Source organism: Coregonus clupeaformis, unplaced genomic scaffold (genome assembly GCF_020615455.1).
Source record: "Coregonus clupeaformis isolate EN_2021a unplaced genomic scaffold, ASM2061545v1 scaf0003, whole genome shotgun sequence".
Taxonomy (NCBI): Eukaryota; Metazoa; Chordata; class Actinopteri; order Salmoniformes; family Salmonidae; genus Coregonus; species Coregonus clupeaformis.
In genome coordinates this window covers 1,863,163-1,876,947 of record NW_025533458.1, presented here as the reverse complement: position 1 = coordinate 1,876,947, position 13,785 = coordinate 1,863,163, and the positions used below count along the sequence as shown (strand labels likewise).

General features: G+C 43.0%; 1 protein-coding gene across 1 annotated transcript in view; it reads right to left on the bottom strand.

Moving 5' to 3' along the window:
• LOC121554151 (oligosaccharyltransferase complex subunit ostc) overlaps nucleotides 1-4,297 on the bottom strand; it is a 28,880-nt gene extending 24,583 nt beyond the window's left edge. Inside the window, exon 1 of the mRNA XM_041867614.2 lies at nucleotides 4,068-4,297. Coding sequence (XP_041723548.1) covers nucleotides 4,068-4,206 — 139 coding nt within the window. The 5' untranslated portion in view covers nucleotides 4,207-4,297. The remainder of the gene's footprint in view (nucleotides 1-4,067) is intronic.
• Between the last annotated feature and the right edge of the window lie 9,488 nt (nucleotides 4,298-13,785).

The following is a 13,785-nucleotide window of genomic DNA, read 5'->3' as shown; positions in this document are numbered from 1 at the left end:
ATGTATCCACCAATCCAAAGAAAAGGATAGGCAGGGGCAAGACAGCCCACCGTGCCACTTTGTGGACAACGCCTCCCATTGTTAGGGCGGAGAGATGTGTATCTTGTCAGTATATCCATAATCTTTGGTTGGAAGCCTGTGCTTCCTACTAGCGTTTTTTTTTTTCTCTCCGTTCTTCTCCCCTCTGCTATGTGTACACATGCTGCTCTTTCATTCAGAAAAGCATGCATCACAACCTTGTTCATTTGCACAATTTCTCTCGTTCACTTTCGCTTGTAAATGCCCACACTCACCGAAAATGACATTCGGTAGCTACTAACTATGCTTGTATAACTTCAGGAACTGGATTTGCCTGTTTTTGCAATTAGTTTGTTTGTTTTTGCTCGTTAGCATTTAGCTAACAGCTCATGTGATTCTGCTATTAGTTTGTGCTAATTTCATTAGCATTCTGGTAATAGATGCCCAATGGGCTTTTCTTGCGTTTTTAGCACCCCTTGTCTGCTATGCCGTTAATACCGTAAATCCCAGGATAAGAGAAGGACAGTGTGACAATATGAAAATCTGGATACCGCCCAAGCCTACTAGCTACCACCAAGCTACTGCAAAGTTAGCTTGTACTAGGGCTGTAATTGTACACGTATTCGGTACACATATTCCTACCGAACCTGTTCGGTACAGAAACCTCGGTTCGGTCCGCACTGTGAACCCAAATTAATATATAAAAAAACACAAGGCCTATAGGCTATGCCTACGCTGTGTTGTATGCCATTGCCTCGTGAGTAAATCTGAGCTGAAAAAACATTGTAGGCTATTCCGTTAAAACAACTACAGCCTATGTGCACGTTGTAATCAAAATTCAAATCTTAACTGGCGGATTTCAAACTATCCTTTTGTGAGGCGCAGCCGGGAACTTTGTAGATGGCGAGTGGTGGGCTCAATAAACCAGAATAGTTTTAAATCTCCAGTTTGGGAACATTTTGTCTTCACAATCGATTACAACGGCGATGGACTGAGTTGTGGATAAAAAGTTAATAGTATGTTCTCCACTGCTCAACGAGAATAGCCTATGCTATTTGCGCGTGTAGTTGTTGTAGGCCAATCACAAGTCATCAAAGCACCACTACAGTCATAGAGCCTCCTTTGTGGCAAAGCATATTAGGAGATTATCTAATCAATGGAAGATGGAATTAAAATCGTGGAATTAAAAGTTAAATGAGAAGTGTATGCTACAACGAACATGAGACAACAGGTAGGCTGCTATTTAATCATCTGAATGGAGGTGTTGTTATTTGTAACTGTAGGACAGGAAGAAAGCACATGCAGACTCAATTAGCCTAGCTAGCTAACTTAGCTAGCTAGCTTAGCCAACTCAGTTTGATGCAGTCAAGACAGGTACTACCTAATCATATTGGATGATAAATAACCTAGCTATGACAAGCTAGAACTTAGTCTACTAGCGCAAGTGGGCTTGGTTGGTTGCTGCCTCTCCCTGCCTCCTTGCTCCCGTTTCATTCGCTTACAGTACCGCAAGGCCCCTCTGCCTGCTCTCCCTCACGCTGTGTCAGCTCTGGTTAATGAAGTAGTTTACAAATTGACTTTTCTGCTGCTTCCCTCACTAGGATCCAACCACGTCTATACATAAACTGGTCGTCCTCGGGTCCGTTCGGAACGGGTCTCTATATTGAAAAATGTATTTATGCATATTTGTCTGGGTGGGAAAGACCCAGGTCCATTTCGGAACGGGTCCAACTTTTTAGACCTCTACTTGAGGCCCAACATAGAGCCCCACAGTGGAGGTGTCATAATACCCATGAAACCTAGCGGTCTAACAGGGAAATGGTTCCAATCATTTTTCCACCATTCATTTTTCCCATAGGAGATTTTAGAAACACTTAAAATAAGGACTGTGTTTCGTGTAGGCTTACCCTGGCGTGACATTTTGATAACCATGTAAATCTCTCTCAGACAAGGCGACTTTTAGCAATACATTCGGCTCTATTTACGCTCAGATTCAAAAATGTTAATTATCATCAAAGTAGACATCATGCAAGACTCAAATCCCTGCAAGCCTCTGCATGTAATCTCTAACCGACACCTTGGCTAACAGGTATTGTGTAAATTTAAATGGTTTTAAAAAATGTCACGCCAGTGTAAGCCTACACGAAACACAATACTTTATTTTAAGTATTTCTAAAATCCCCTATGGGAAAATTGAATGGTGGAATAACTATTGGAACCATTTCCCTGTTTGACCACTAGGTTTCATGGGTATTATGACTCGATCTGAAATGGTCCACCCACACAGACAGTGTGGTGAAGAAGGCGCAACATCGCCTCTTCAACCTCAGGAGGCTGAAGAAACCCTCACAAACTTTTACAGATGCACAGTTGATAGCATCCTGTCGGGCTGTATCACCGCCTGGTACGTCAACTGCACCTGCACCGCCCGCAACCGCAGGGCTCTCCAGAGGGTGGTGCGGTCTGCCCAACGCATCACCGGGGGAAAACTACCTGCCCTTCAGGACACCTACAGCACCCGATGTCACTGGAAGGCCAAAAAGATCATCATGGACAACAACCACCCAAGCCACTACCTGTTCACCCCGCTATCATCCAGAAGGCGAGGTCAGTACAGGTGCATCAAAGCTGGGACCGAGAGACTGAAAAACAGCTTCTATCAAGGCCATCAGACTGTTTAATAGCCATCACTTCCACCCGGTTAAGTAACCCTGCACCTTAGATGCTGCTGCCCCATATACATAGACTTGAAATCATTGGCCACTTTAATAACGGAACACTAGTCACTAATAACGTTTACATATTTTTGCTTTACTCATCTCATATGTATATACTGTATTCTATTCTACTGTATTTTAGTCTTTGCCACACGGACATTGCCCATTCTAATATTTATATATTCCTTAATTCTATTCTTTCACTTTTAGGTTGCGTGTATTGTTGTGAATTGTTAGATATACTGCACTGTTGGAGCTAGAAATACAAGCATTTCGCTACACCCGCAATAACATCCGCTAAACATGTGTATGTGACAAATACAATTTGATTTGATACTGTGGTACTCTATGGGTGCGTTTGTAAATTCACTCTGGCTATCTACTCAGATTTCAGAGCACTCTTGTCTGAGTGTACCAGAGCGCAGAATAACTGATTAATTTACGAAAACTCAACACCCGTTGAACGTTGAATATGGCCGGCGTCAGTAAAATTCGGCAAAAAAGCGCAATTAAATTGTAGCCAGCAGCACAGTTACAGTCACCAACGCTCTTGATAACATGAAAACACCCTAGCTCTGCTAGGGCGAGTAAAATGGTCAGAGTGAGATTCTCTCTCATTTGTGTCTGGAAGTACCTAGCAAGCTAGCCAACATTAGCTTGGGTGCTTGACTGCCGTTGTGAGGTCAGAACGCTCGGATCAATCCTACTCCTCGGCCAGAGCGTCCAGTGTGCGCGCTAAACGCTCCGAGAGCGAAACGCTCTGTATTTACGAACGCCCAGAGCGCACTTTGGCACTCCAGATTGAATTTACGAACACACCCTTTAACAACAGACAATGCCAGGATCACTATGAATGATGTCACAGAAACTGCCCTTAGCCACAAATAGGATGGTTTTTAATTTAGCTTATTTTGCCAAATAAACAAAAATTAACTACATTTTTGGGAAAAAATATTTCCGCTGTACCGTAAACGAGCCGTGACCCCAAAACCGCAATATGTACCGAACCGTGGGTTTGGTGAACAGTTACTAGATGGTTAGTACTACCTAGCTTAGTTAGTACTAGCTAGCTAAGTTAGCTAACTCCTCCGTACTCGGCCCAACACTGATTAGCCGATTGAATAGGTCTGACTGCATAAAATAAATGTGATGATGAATAAGACGTTGAATAATATTTTAGTAGGCAATGCATGTACTTAGCTATTTATAAGTTGGGTGTAACGTAATAACATTACAGCCAAATCCTGTATCGAGGCTTTATAAACCATCTGTTACAGCTACCTGGCTAAATTGGCTAGCCAGCTCACGACGCAGCAGTGTTCGAAAACTTACCTCCAGTGATGAGAAAGTACGATACAATAACGATCGCATAGACTGTCATAGCCGACGGCATGTGCAGCCATGATGGCTTTTTTAGTTTTATATTAGGACATTCCAACACTGCGAAAGGTAGACCGTATAATGTCTCCATTGCTAATTCAATTCGAATTTACTCTTTCTGTAAACTCAATCAGAGATCTCGGGCACGGAGTTTCTGGCTGCTATGCTGACGTGTACAGGAAGCACCGAAAATCTAGTTAGTAGATAAACACTTACAAGCAAATGCTATAATTTCAATGTAAAAATTATGCATTGTAATCGACTGAATGTATTTCATATCCCAAAAAAACTATTTTATATACACTACTTGAAGACAAGCCGAACTGACATGTGACCACGGTCTATTTTACCTCAAAATGTTTCACTTACCTGTTAAGACCTTTAGCGCTGACGTAGTTATTGTGCGACACTCAACCAGGTTCTATAAAAAAGGGATTCTCTCTAGCGGTGAATCGAAATATTCTTTCGAGGAAGTTCCCAAGCCAATGGGCTATCAGCAACACTTCCACCGCCTCGTCATTGGAGACTTGGCTGCATGCTGCGTCCAAAGCGATAAAGTAGCTACTGTCGTCGTCGGAAGACTTTCCAGAAATGCAGCCAGCTCCAATTGCCTGACAGATACCGAGCTAGCTAACGAATTAGATAGGATTACGAGTAGAATTACAGGTTTTTAGATACATAACTACAGTCATGCTGATGGTGGACTAGATATCCCTCTCTATCTCCCACTATCAGTCTGTATATGCATTGTGTCCGTGATACCATTGATCAAATTTTATTTTATCAAATTCTATTTGTCACATGCGCCGAATACAACAGGTGTAGACCTTACCATGAAATGCTTACTTACAAGCCCTTAACCAACAATGCAGTTTTAAGAAAATAGAGTTAAGAAAATATTTACTAAATAAACTAAAGTAAAATATAAAAAAGTAACACAATAAAATAACAATAACGAGGCTATATACAGGGGTTACTGGAAACGAGTCAATGTGCGGAGGTACAGGTTAGTCGAGGTAATTTGTACATGTAGGTAGTGGTAAAGTGACTATGCATAGATAATAAACAGCAACTAGCAAGACTGTACAAACAAGGGGGGGAGGGGTGTCAATGCAAATAGTCCGGGTGGCTATTTGATTAATTGTTCAGCAGTCTTATGGCTTGGGGATAAAAGCTGTTAAGGAGCCTTTTGGACCTAGACTTGGCGCTCCGGAACCACTTGCCGTGCGGTAGCAGAGAGAACAGTCTATGACTTGGGGACTGGAGTCTTTGACAATTTTTAGGGCCTTCTTCTGAAACCGCCTAGTATATAGGTCCTGGATGGCAGGAAGCTTGGCCCCAGTGATGTACTGGGCCGTACGCACTACCCTCTGTAGCGCCTTATGGTCGGATGCCGAGCAGTTGCCATACCAGGCAGTGATGCAATCAGTCAGGATTTTCTTGATGGTGCAGCTGTAGAACTTTTTGAGGATCTGGGGACCCATGCCAAATCTTTTCAGTCTCCTGAGGGGGAAAAGGCGTTGTCATGCCCTCTTCACGACTGTCTTGGTGTGTTTGGACCATGATAGTTTGTTGGTGATATGGACACCAAGGAACTTTAAACTCTCGACCTGCACCACTACAGCCCCGTCGATGAGAATGGGGTTGTGTTCCGCCCTCCTTTTCCTGTAGTCCACGATCAGGTTCTTTGTATTGCTCACGTTGAGGGAGAGGTTGTTGCCCTGGCACCACATTGCCAGGTCTCTGACCTCCTCCCTATAGGCTGTCTCATCGTTGTCGGTGATCAGGCCTACCACTGTTGTGTTGTCAGCAAACTTAATGATGGTGTTGGAGTTGTGCTTGGCCACACAGTTGTGGGTGAACAGGGAGTACAGGAGGGGACTAAGCACACACCCCTGAGGGGCCCCCGTGTTGAGGATCAGCGTGGCAGATGTGTTGTTGCCTACCCTTACCACCTGGGGGCAGCCCGTCAGGAAATCCAGGATCCAGTTGTAGAGGGAGGTGTTTAGTCCCAGGGTCCTTAGCTTAGTGATGAGCTTTGTGGGCACTATGGTGTTGAACGCTGACCTGTAGTCAATGAACAGCATTCTCACATAGGTGGGCAAACATCCCACCAAAAATAATGACATTACAGGGAAAGAGTTGGAAAGGAGAATTGAGGGCTCAGAAAAGTTATCTTTAAATGCTGTCCAGCATTATATTAGAAAGGGAACAACAAAAGACAAAGTCAACAACCCAGTGTTTATTAGAAAAACACAATTTGTGTCCCACTAAACAAATATGGGAAACAAGTGCCTTCTCAGCACTGTGTGAAGGTAAGGAAGGACATAGGGGTGGTTACCCGGACACAGACTAAGCCTACTCCTGGACTAAAAAGCATTTTTGGTGGAGATGATCCATTTAGCTTGCTTTTTGGTCCAGGACTAGGCTTAATCTGTGCCCGAGAACCACCCCTTAATGTATCAAGATAAATCTGCATTGTTGGGCTCAAAGAAAGCATAGTGAAATGTATACGGACAAAAATATAAACACAACATGTAAAGTTCCATGTTTCATGAGCTGAAGAAAAAAATCCCTGCAATTTTCCATACACACAAAAAGCTTATTTCTCTAAAATGTTGTGCACAAATTTGTTTATATCCCTTTTAGTGAGCATTTCTCTTTTGCCAAAATAATACATCCACCTGACAGGTGTGGCATATCAAGAAGCTGATTAAACAGCATGATCATTACACAGGTGCACCTTGTGGGCGGCGCACAATTGGTCCAGTGTCGTCCAAGGTAGGGGAGGGTTTGGCCGGCAGGGATGTGGGTTCTTTTCCCACGGGGGACCAGTACTTACTAACTGTAAGTCGCTCTGGATAAGAGCGTCTGCTAAATGACTAAAATGTAAATGTAAATAACAGGCCACTTTAAAATGTGCAGTTTTGTCACACAACACAATGCCACAGATGTCTCAAGTTTTGAGGGAGCGTGCAGTTGGCATGCTGACTGCAGAAATGTCCACCAGAGCTGTTGCCAGATAATTGAATGTTCATTTCTCTACCATAAGCTGCCTCCAACGTCGTTTTAGAGAATTTGGCAGTACATTCAACCGGCCTCGCAACCGCAGACCACATGTGACCATGCCAGCCCAGGACCTCCACATCCGGCTTCTTCACCTGTGGGATCCCAGGTGATGTTCTAAGACTTTTGAGGGACACAGACGCTGTCCGCAAGATTCCTCAACCTGTGTGATGTGGCAGATAACCACACTGCTTCAGCAGTGGATGACCCTCAAAGGCTGTTTGAGCTAAATACCACAAGGTAACTTCACAGCTCTCTCATGGATTTAAAAGGAATGGAGTGGTGTAAGGAATATGGTGGAAACTTTGGTCCCACTTTAAACAAAGTACAACTTACACGCATAAAGGTTACTACATAAATGCTTCATGGTGTATAAATATACATAGTGCATTATGTCACATTTGGCAATTCACCTTAAAGTGGGAATGGTTATGTCACCCTTTATATAGTATGTGACATGCTTATAGCTGATATGTGAATCATCTATGTAGTGCTCTACTCTCCGGCTACAAAGCACTAAATAAACTTCAGTTAGTGGTAAATACGGCTGCTAGAATCTTGACTAGAACACCAAAATGTGATCATATTACTCCAGCACTAGCCTCTCTACACTGGCTTCCTGTTCAGGCTTATTTCAAGGTTTTACTGCTAACCTACACAGCATTACATGGACTTGCTCCTACCTATCTCTACGATTTGGTCCTGCCGTACATACCTACACGTATGCTACAGTCACAAGACACAGGCCTCCTTATTGTCCCTAGAATTTCTAAGCAAACAGCTGGAGGCAGGGCTTTCTCCTATAGAGCTCAATTTTTATGGAATGGTCTGCCTATCCATTTGAGAGACGCAGACTCGTCTCGACCTTTAAGTCTTTACTTAAGACTCATCTCTTCAGTAGGTCCTACGATTGTGGCCCAGGGGTGTGAAGGTGAACGGAAAGGCACTGGAGTGACGAACCGCCCTTGATGTCTCTGCCTGGCCGGCTCCCCTCTCTCCACTGGGATTCTCTGCCTCTAACCCTATTACGGGGGCTGAGTCACTGGCTTACTAATCCTCTCCCATGCCGTCCCTGTCTCAGTCTCCAGTATCTATGCTGCAATAGTCTGTGCCGGGGGGCTCAGTCTGTCCTATCTGGTGTAATTCTCCTGTCTTATTTGGTGTCCTGTGTGAACTTAAGTATGCTCCCTCTAATTCTCCCGGAGGACCTGAGCCCTAGGACCATGTCTCAAGACTACCTGGCCTGACGACTCCTGGCTGATCCAGTTTCTGCTGTTTTGCCTGTGGCTATGGAACCCCGATCTGATCACCGTGGACGATTGTCGTTCTTCTGCTCCAGTTTCAACTGTTCTGCGTGCGGCTATGGAACCCTAACCTGTTCACCGGACCTGCTGTTTTTGATCGTCTCTCTCCCTCTCTACCGCACCTACTGTCTCGACCTCTGAATGCTCGGTTATGAAAAGCCAACTGGTATTTACTCCTCTAAGGTGCTGACCTGTTGCACCCTCTACAACAACCACTGTGATTATTATTTGACCCTGCTGGTCATCTATGAACGTTTAAACTTCTTGAAGAACGATCTGGCCTTAATGGCCATGAACTCTTATAATCTCCACCCGGCAGTCAGAAGAGGACCGGCCACCCCTCAGAGCCTGGTTCCTCTCTAGGTTTCTTCCTAGGTTCCTGCCTTTCTAGGGAGTTTTTCCTAGCCACCGTGCTTCTATATCTGCATTGCTTGCTCTTTGGGGTTTTAGGCTGGGTTTCTGTATAAGAACTTTGTGACATCTGTTAATGTAAAAAGGGCTTTATAAATACATTTGATTGATTGATTTATTGATTGCTTATGAAGCCTTTATGTATGCTATGTAAATCCTTTGTATTACGTTGAATGTGGGACCTAAACTTCTATACTTGCACCATGCCAATGCTTTTGAATGCATGAGGGGGAGTGAATGAGTGCACACTTCTGGGTGAAGGGTAGAGAATCAGAAGGATCAGAACGCAACCAATGACCCTCTTGCTTTTCAAGAAAATCCTCACAGAGTTAGTTGACAGCATGGCAAACCACTGCCAACAGTTTGACATGGTCACACATGGAGTTGGAGCAGGATTTCTAAAGATAGCAGCCCACATCCTGCAGACAGCCATCAACCCAGAAAAGAAAATGTTGGAAATAAAATAAGATGTTGACATCAATTTCATGTATTTGGACAGTACTTTATTTATTCCATTTTATAATGATTTATTTTTTCAAATTAGTGTGAATTTAAATTACTGAGTTAGTTCAAATAAGGAAATCAGTCAATTGAAATAAATTAATTAGGCCCTAATCTATGGATTTCACCCCCCCGGTTGTGAGGCCAGTTGGACATACTGCCAAATTCTCTAAAACGACATTGGAGGCAGCTTATGGTAGAGAAATGAACATTCAATTCTCTGGCAACAACTCTGGTGGACATTCCTGCAGTCAGCATGCCAATTGCACTCTCCCTCAAAACTTATTCAGGGAAAATGTGGACCGCCCGGACTTTCAATGTAGCAGACTACAGGGGCGAAGTGGCTACACTTAGCAAACAGGTAGCGAACCTACACAAGCTACTGGGGAATCCACGCCCGCCTACTTTTTCTTTATTTTCCACCCCAGTAGCCAGACGCCGCTCTGGCCTGGTGGAAGTGTCGCCGCCGTGTCGGCTCTCCACAGCCGACTGGCCGGTTCTCTGCAGGGATCCCTCCCAGAAGGGTCTCCCCCTTCCCTGGAGAATGGAGTTGGTGGGATGCTCCAGGATGACTTGGTGGATGTTCCTGTTCTCGATCCTATCAACCAGCCATGGAGATATGTCACTCGCCGTAGAAATCGTAAACAGTGTCCTCTGGCAACAGGGGCCTCCTTGGAGATGTTAAGCCAGGACCGGACACAGATTAGAAACAGCTTCGGTGCCTTCTTCCCTGGGGACTTCCGATTCCAGATCGGATCCGGAGGTACCTGCACCTTCGTCCTCTGTTCTGTCTCCCTCTCTGATGGTTTCTACCTTGGGTTCAGATCCTCAGAGCTCCCTCCCTCAACAGACCGTGAGACTGTCTGAGACTCCGGCCCATTCATCATCCACGATGGATACTATAGCTAGCTCGGATCCATCGGGCCCCATCGTCCCTCGGTCCTCGAGGGGTTTGCGAAACCACTCAAGCCGAAAGAACGGCCAGACCTCCTCAGCCATTGCACCAGCTGTCGTCATGGGCTGTCGTCACTTACTTCCAAGGTCGAGGACCTCGAGAACAGACAGCGGTCGCATCTTCGGTGTGAGAGAGAGACTCCAGAAAGTAGGCTATTGCAGCCTACCCTGTTCATAGCTAAACTGCTACAGGAAATCCTAGGCCTCGATTACGCCCCCACCCTTGACCGTGCACACAAAACGTTACAGTCCGCACTGAAGAATGGGGAGCCGCCCAGACCCATCGTAGTCAAATTCCACTACTTTCAGGAGAAGGAGGATGTCCTCCGTAAGGCATCACGAGCAGCTTCCATCACCCACGACGGCCAGAAGATTTGCATTTAGCCTGACTACACAGCGTCAGTCATGAAGAAGAGGTCAGCCTTCAACGAGTGAGGGGGCTCCTACATTGCTGCCGGGACACCAAGTTCGGCATTCTCTACCCAGCAGTGATGAAGATCACTATACCCTCCGGCGAGCAGAAGACATTTGTGGACCAAACCAGGGCCAAATAATACATTGTTCCACACCTACATCCATCCACAGGCGGGCCCATACTCTGCCCCTGACCCTAATACACTAGCCATGCTAACGCATCGAAGGACCAACTAAATAGTGAACTCATCTCTTGATTAGAAACGTGCCTCCACCCTGCCAAAAATAACAATTATTCATCCAGTAACTTAACGTTATGAACAATGATGGTACATTGGGGAGGTATTTGATACACTGCCGATTTTGCAGGTTTTCCTACTTACAAAGCATGTAGAGGTCTGTAATTTTTATCATAGGTACACTTCAACTGTGAGAGACGGAATCTAAAACAAAAATCCAGAAAATCACATTGTATGATTTTTAAGTAATTAATTTGCATTTTATTGCATGACATAAGTATTTGATACATCAGAAAAGCAGAACTTAATATTTGGTACAGAAACCTTTGTTTGCAATTACAGAGATCATACGTTTCCTGTAGGTCTTGACCAGGTTTGCACACACTGCAGCAGGGATTTTGGCCCACTCCTCCACACAGACCTTCTCCAGATCCTTCAGGTTTCGGGGCTGTCGCTGGGCAATACGGACTTTCAGCTCCCTCCAAAGATGTTCTATTGTAAAAGCCCCATGAGAGAATTAGTCCTTTGTGAATTACTCAAAATGGTCAGGAGAGAGAGAGAACAATAACTCATACGGCATAAAGAATCGAGCAGATACAATTAAGCGTGTTGAATGATGGCATCAATGACAAAATAGGCAAACTACATTTTAATAAAGATCAAGTTGGGGATTTGATTCAAATATTTAATTACTAACATTGCATGAATTAATATATAAATATGGGGAGTCAATTTAGTATACCTGAATCTGGCAAGACAATCACAATTGAAGATGATAGTGACATATATGATTGGTTATTTATACAATTTATGGAAGTCAGGCTAATAAAATATGTAATCCTAAAATAAATTATAGTAAAATGTAAATGTGATGGAAGTTACATTCCAAGTTTGGCCCTTTTTGTAGAAGTAATATTCCTGCAGGTTATACAAATATTGATTAAGTGTGTTTGGGGAAATAGTATTGTGTGAATATGGAAATATGTATTAATCTGAAGGTTGGATAATAAAAGATAGAAATATGTATGATAATTTGATATACATTTGGATAATAAGCTTTGATATAACATTATCTTGTGGTTCCGTACATCAATGCCCATCATAGTATATCACGAAATGGTATTGAGAGCGTGATGTTACTTTAGAGAGTAGCGACAAGTCTATATTTTCGGGGAGACTTTGACGAGGTTTCGGGTAGGTTAGAGAACCGGTGAGGATCCCATGACAGGAAGGTCAGTGTCCGGGAAAATAATTTTTTTTTTTTGTTACGCTAGGAGTATGCTTGAAGAAGCTGATTTGTGTCGATTGAGAATCGTTAAAAAACACGAAGGGATTGTTTGACGTGAGTACCTAAGGATTTCTAACATTCTATATGGATTATGTGAAAATATTATGAATTTTATGTGTGTGTAATCGATTACTAGGGATTTGATAAAGTAATAATTACAATAATATGTATATATTAACTTGCTCACCCAAAGGTAGACTTAAGTAAGGGATGGGAAACAATCAATGAAAGTTTTTGGAGTTGGTGCCGTTGATGGATCATTTAATAGAGATAAGGTTTAAGAAATAAATGGCCCATAAGGACTGGAAATTATAGACGTAACTTATAACATAGTACAAAGGCAATTTAGGGTTTCCATTAAACTAATTAGCATTGCGGAGCTAAGGTTATGGAGTAAAGGAATTTAATTATGTCGCAAGGGAAAACATAATCCATTTGATTAAACTCATCAGATCTATTTCCAAATCAATAAATGTGGATTTGACTCGTTGGCTGTATTTGTGAGAATCGGGAGAAGAGGGCGTAGCCAGGGAGAAAATATAATAATTAAACCACAGTTATTTAAACAGTGGTGGATACAGGAAATAGTGCTAATAGAAATCTGGCTCTGAGAATTTGAGATACAGACTAGCCATACACATATACATAAATAAGTCAAAGAAAAAAACTAAAAAGGAAACATTAGGGAATAAATGCAGAGACGATGATTAGAAAGAGAACCACAGGAAAGAAGATATGATATGAGGGGATGTTACATAGGGAAATATACAATGGCAGCAAACATAAAAATAATAACATATGAGGTAAACGTGGAAGAAAAGGAACAGATATAAACAATTTAGATAAAGGAAACATAGAGTAAGTCAATACAAATGGAGGACCATTGGAGAGCAACGCAACGTGGATATTAATAGGGGAAGACAGGGTGATGACTCTGACCAAGAATCACAGCAAGGAGCTACGGGAGGCAAATTAAAAAGAGAATTGAGAAACAGAAAGACAATGAAATAGCCAGATGTTAAGCCGACAAACCATTGTAATTGGGCTATTTGCGGGATTTCTTTGTCATTTCAATAGCATTGTGTCTATGGCATAGACTAAAATCTGGGTTTCTGAGTGTAATTCAACTGTTGGTATGTTTTGCTGAGACAGATACTGCAGCCAGTGTTTGGTTTGGTGATGTAGAATGGACGATTTAGCAGCGTGCTTGGTTCAAATTGAAAGACTCACTTTTTTGAGTTGCTAGCTTAAACTACTGTGAATGGGGTCGTAATTTCAATCACTAAATTGAATATTAATACTATGGATACAAATTGAATATATGCTTGTCAACTACAGCAAGTATTTGGTTTGTTACCTGTAGCCTAATCAGAAAGGACAATTACCTAGATCTGCTTACTTCTAATAATGGCGGATTGGTGGTTTCATAAGAGCTGTGGCTATGATCTTAGTTGATAACAGGGGAAAATAAGAGTATAGTGCCGAAGCACAGG